At 31.6% G+C, this 6,000-nt stretch overlaps 1 protein-coding gene across 1 annotated transcript; it reads right to left on the bottom strand.

Annotated features, from left to right (window-relative positions):
• Nucleotides 1–4,442: 4,442 nt before the first annotated feature.
• Nucleotides 4,443–5,195, bottom strand: LOC143245597 (uncharacterized). Its single transcript, XM_076491954.1, has one exon. The coding sequence runs from the start codon at nt 5,193–5,195 to the stop codon at nt 4,443–4,445; it is 753 nt and encodes a 250-aa protein (XP_076348069.1).
• Nucleotides 5,196–6,000: the final 805 nt, after the last annotated feature.

Below are 6,000 nucleotides of genomic sequence, written 5' to 3'. Positions count from 1 at the left end.
AAAGTTTAATATGATTAATCGATATGTCTTTTTATAGACTGTCAGTACCCTTGCAATTATAAATTATTTTGTTGAAAAGGCCTTCAAGTGTGGTAGATGCAGTTAAGGAAGTTTAATTTGAAGTAGCAGAATTATTTTAAATTTATTAATTGCTTAGTTAGAAAGTCTTAAGTTTTGGTACTTTTGAGCCATTCTATTCTAGTGCCTGATATATTTTTTGTGTTATAAATGAGTGTGTGAAAGCCTAAAATAATAATAGCCTAAAAACCACTCTGTAATGTTCCATAATAGCTATAAAAAATGTAATAGCCTATAACAGTTATAAAGCCACTATAACATGCCATAAGTTTTGTTGAAAAAATGGCAACATTGTTGAACATTACTAAAAAAGGAGTATGAACACATTCTCAACATAATGAGAAAGGGAATAAGGTGTGTTCATAAAATAAATAGTGGTAAAAAATCAGTTAGATGAATAACTTCTAATAGAATACAACTAAATTCAGAAACAATGTAAAATTGAATTAATATTTTTATTTTTATTACAAATATTAGGGACTTTGCTCTAGGCTAAGTGATCCCACACTACATCTTTACTTTAGACTTATCATATCAATACTCACTGCACTACAAGGTTTCAGGACACCCCCTTCATAGCCCCTTTGCACTTCAATCACTAAAATTATAATGGACAGATAGCAGTTGAACTATTATATCTTCACAAACGCATTTTGGCTTTTATGACTTTTCCTACTTTGAGAAATCAAGTGTGATGTGATACACACACACACTGAGTTTTAGGCAGATTAGAATTGGATAATATGACATTAGAATCATTAGGCAGAGGGAAAATATTCTATATAAATATAATAGTACTGTCTGTTGTATGTCCATGTAACTACTTCAAAGTGTGTGGATGACTCTTCACTGGAATTGGTATGGAGGTTCATTAGGTCTATGCAGAGTACATATAAATTTTCAGTTTCCCTTGTTTTGGTTTATGAGTGTTATTCCAGTTTTTACCACTACTTTGCCTTCTGTTTATGGATCTTCACCACATTTAATATGAAGGTTTGTTGGGTCCATGAGGAAATACATGCAATGATATGGCTTCCTATTCTGTGTTTTTCAGTTTTATGGGTATTTTTACAATTTTTCCAGTTACATGTAATGGAACTGTAGTGGTAGTTTGCTTCTCAGGCTGAGATGTTCCTCTTCCCTGCCATTCTATGCATGCATATTTCCAGTTGGTTCAGTGTTTGTTGGAGGTAGTTCAGTTAAGTGAGTCCTTGCATGTATGCTGGCTTGTTTCCCTCCTCATACCATAAATTGAATGTCTTGTGCCCATTGCCAGCAAGTCTTGGTCTGGAGATTCATCCAAGCTTTGCAATTCCTATTCCTACTATCTGCTGGATGCAATTTTCTGACAGATCCAGTGTTGATTGTAGCTGGATGCAGCACACTTTTCTTCATGTGTATGGCTGGATATCCTCCTCCTATTGCAGAGTGTAAGTAATATATCCATTGCCACCTGTATCCTAGGATATTTTTTTTTAAAATGCAGCATATTTTGTTTTGGCTTTAAAATTTATGGTTATAAGATAATTAATCAGAGGTTGGGATATGCTGTTTTAATGCAATCCTTCCTCATGATTTTATTTACTTATTTAAATGCAATTATTTAATTTCACTAGGATTTATTCAATGTATGTGAATGGTCACTATGTCACACCTTCCATTGCATTGTTCAAGCTTATGAAGTTAAGTATAATAGCTGTAACTAGTGATGTATGAAATTGAGACTATAATTTAGCCTCGCAAGCTTGTTATAGTAATTATATTGCTGCAAATGTAATAAAATGTAAGCAAATGATATATTGCATGTCCTGCTCTAAATACTTTTCACCTTATTACTTACACTAATTCATTTTGTAAAATAAAAAATAAAATTTATTTATTAACAAAAAAAATGTGATATAGGTGTGGAACATTGTAGATTTGAGCACCCACATCTTGTTCTCTTAATATCTAATCTTCTTATGTGAGACTACCAAATTGGAGGTTAAGACTGATAGATGGTGTATCTCTTCCGTAATGTGGGTCCTACTTTGACAGTCACCTCCAAAACCTAGGATACATTTTATAATCCTATGTTGTAGCTTGTACCCTAGGATCTTTTTTTAAAAAATGCAGCATGCTTTGTTTAATTTTAATGTGTTTTGTTTTGGCTTAAAAATTTATGGTTGTAATTAATCAGAGGTTGGGATTTTTTTAATGCAGCCCTTCCTCATGATTTTGTTTACTTGTATAACTTCATTTAAATGTAATTATTTAATTTCACTAAATACATATGCATATATATATATATATATGGGTGTTTTTGTGTGAATTATTCAAGATTAAGGAATACTCATTGCAGGAAGATAAGTTTTATTTGTTTTTTAATAAAAATAAGTGTTACAGAGAAACTTGTGTTAGAAAATATTAATGTTAGTATCCTAGAATAGCTGGCAATTGCCACTGAAAATTATTATTTGTTTGAAATGACTCGTTTTTGCCTATTATGTTTTACATTGGAAATTTGCACAAAACAGAGCATCATCTGACTGATAAACATTTCTTTCTTAGTTTAACTAAATGTAATTATTACAAGGAAACTGTGGCAGGTTGAGTTTTTAAAACAGTGCATTACTAGCAGTTGTTAACCCATTATCTCATTTGGTAAAACATTCATTTGTTAAAATTCATTGGCATTTCATGTAATATTCAGTGTTTAAAACTCAATTTTTATAAAACAATGATCATTTTTTCACATAAGTCAAAAAATGAGACTGTTCTCAGTTTCAAAATTACAATAAAATACAATAACTTACTCTAAAGGATAAAAATAAAAAACCTGATATGCCTGTTTTCAGTCCCAGTTTGTCCCAAGAAAAGTGTTCAGAATGCATAAAATGTCCCAGTTTCATGATGAAGACATCAAACTGTCGTTCACAACAAATCTCAAATGTAATAGGCCTGCATTGTTATAAAATATGCTCTTCTGCTGCCAAACTTTCAAAAGTTAATCTTTCTGTTTATGTGTGTGATGGTAAACTTAGGTCTTTGCAGATTTTTTAGTTAGTAGTACTTTAGTAGACCTGTAACAGTTGGTGGACAATTGTCATGGACTATTCTTAGATATTTTTATTACTGACAATGATTAACCTATTATATGTCAAAATGAGTGTGTTTTATTAGATACTTTGAAAACAGACTTTCTTTTTCAAAGATGAGTGCACTGTTTTCAAAGCTGTATTTCTGATAACACAGTGCCAAAGCATACATTATAGGTCACACTGCAGTAAAAGGCACAAATACCATTTTGTGTGTGTATATATATGTGTGTGGGTGTTAATGTATGTACATGTACTCACACACACACACACACACACACACACATATATATATATATATATATATATATATATATATAAACCTATTTCCAAATTAAAACTTTGGTGCCATTTGCGAGTTACAAAACTTTTGCTAACTAGATACATCCTTTAATATCTAGTGAATAACCTAAATATATTAATATTTTAAACTTTTCCAAAATTAAGATCCATAAATTTGGAAGGATATAATATGGTAATTATTTGTGGAACTAGTTTTAAATTTTGCATAATTATTTTCACATTGTAGATTTAATAGTCTACTTAGTTTTAGGAAGATCAGTAAGGATGAAGCTCACACTGAAGGTATTGGTTGAGTTTTCATGGAGTGACTGTGATGTGTTTGTCTGAATATACACATTTTACCAACTTGCTCATAAACAACTGTGATAGTTGGTTCTTAGCAGTTGTGCTATACTGATGAATTTGAGATATTTATTTTGAATTAGATATCTTATTTTTGAAGGGCTTCTGTTATGGAAATATAAAGGTAGAGCAATTTAAAAATCAAATGGTACACATGCCACCTTACATTGAAGTTAATCTACCAGTAAATGAGGCTGCACAAGGAGTGTAAATGTCTTCTGTTATTTCTGGCAACAACCTGACCAGATTAAATATACAAAAGTACTTTAAATTTTCTATCTACTGCTCAGAAGAATCATCATGTGCCACCTTCATTGAGATGATTGACTATACCAATCCTCTACTTCTGCCTGTCCTGTGATTTTTCTGTCTCAGTCCACTCTTTAATATTTGTTATCCACTCAGTTCTTGATCTTTCCCTATACTTTTACCCCTGTATTTGAATCTCTAATAGAACTTGCTGATTATTATTTCATCTCATAATATGGCCAAATTATGTTTCTTTTCTCTTCTTGATGGTCGGTACAACATATCTTTTCACATTGCTGATTATTATTTCATCTCATAATATGGCCAAATTGTGTTACTTTTCTCTTCTTGATGGTCGGTACAACATATCTTTTCACATTGCTGTTTATTATTTCATCTCATAATATGGCCAAATTGTGTTACTTTTCTCTTCTTGATGGTCGGTACAACATATCTTTTCACATTTACCATACTGAGAATTTCTTCATTTATTACTTTATCTATCCAGGATATTTCCATCATCTTTCTGCACACAAACTTCTCAAATGCTTCCAGTTTGTTAATGAATGCTTGTGTGAATGTCCATGGACATATAATAGAATTGACCATATACAGCACTTTATGATTCTCTTCGTTTTTACACATCTTTGATGTCAAACCTATTTTCGTACTATATTTTTCATCACCTGTTATGGTCTGGCCCAAGAAAGTGAATTTTTCTACTTCATATATATCTTTTTCTTCTATTTTTATCTGAATTTCTGACTTATTATTGTGCCTACTTATCAGCATGCTCTTTGTCTTAGCATTCATTTTCATTCCATACATCTTTCCTGTGTTATTTACATAATTCAAAATATATTTGCCTTTTTCTGTTGCAGCCATTGGTACAGTCACATCAGCATATTTTAAATTGTTTATTACCATGCCACCAATCTTAATATCTTTATTACTCTCAATGCTGTGAAAGATGTTTTCTGTACCCAGATTAAATATACACAGGGAGAGGACACATTCCTGGTGTACTACTATTTTAATTTGTATATCTGGTGGTGATCCTTCTTTGGTCCTTATGAATGTTATTTGGTTCCAATGCAGAATTTCTATCAGCTGCAGATCTTTGCTGTCCATATCTAAGCCTTTCATGATTACCCAGACAAAAACTTTTTCATAATTGATGAAGCACATACATATACATTTTTCTCACTACCAAAGTGTCCTTCTGCTGTTATTCTTAAATTGAAGATTCTTTTTGTTCTTTTTCCTTTCATAATCCACTTTGCACTCTATTTCTTCAGTTGTTTGTTGCTTTCTCTTTAGCATGATCTTCAACATGGCTTTCATTATATGACTCATCAGACTTAGTGTCCTGTAATCTCAACAGTTCATGACTTTTGGTTTCTTTGGTATTTTGACAAATATTGAATCATTCATATCAGATAGAATGTATCCCGAATTGTAAACACTATAATTTTCTTCAGTCATGCACTGTCTAATGTTTTTGACATTTTTGTAGTTATTTCATCACTTACCTTGCTAATTTTCATATCCTCAATGACCCTTTCTACTTCTATATTCATAATGGCTCTTCCTTCTTAGTTGTCAGTATTAAGTGGGTGTCCTCTATCATTATAATAAGAGTTCATTCACAAATGTATCCACTTTTATATTTTCCTTTGTTAGTCACATCTTTTACCTTTTCTTGCACTTCTTTTGTTTTATGCTCTCTGTTTAAAACCTCCATCTCTTCACATTTCCTATTCCACTAGACTCCTGTAGCCTCTTTACACTTATCTCTGATGTCTTTATCTGTTTCTTTGTAACCTTCTGTTCCTTTTGTATTTTTCTGACTTTCATCATGTGCTGTATTTCATCTGTTATCCCTGATTTTCTTTTTGAGGATAACTATCTTTGCAGACTCCACTATGATTTTTTTGAGTGACTCAGATGA

This window comes from Tachypleus tridentatus, chromosome 2, assembly GCF_004210375.1.
Source record: "Tachypleus tridentatus isolate NWPU-2018 chromosome 2, ASM421037v1, whole genome shotgun sequence".
NCBI lineage: Eukaryota > Metazoa > Arthropoda > Merostomata > Xiphosura > Limulidae > Tachypleus > Tachypleus tridentatus.
Note: the sequence above shows the minus strand (reverse complement) of the source record. Positions and strands in the feature narration are given on the sequence as shown.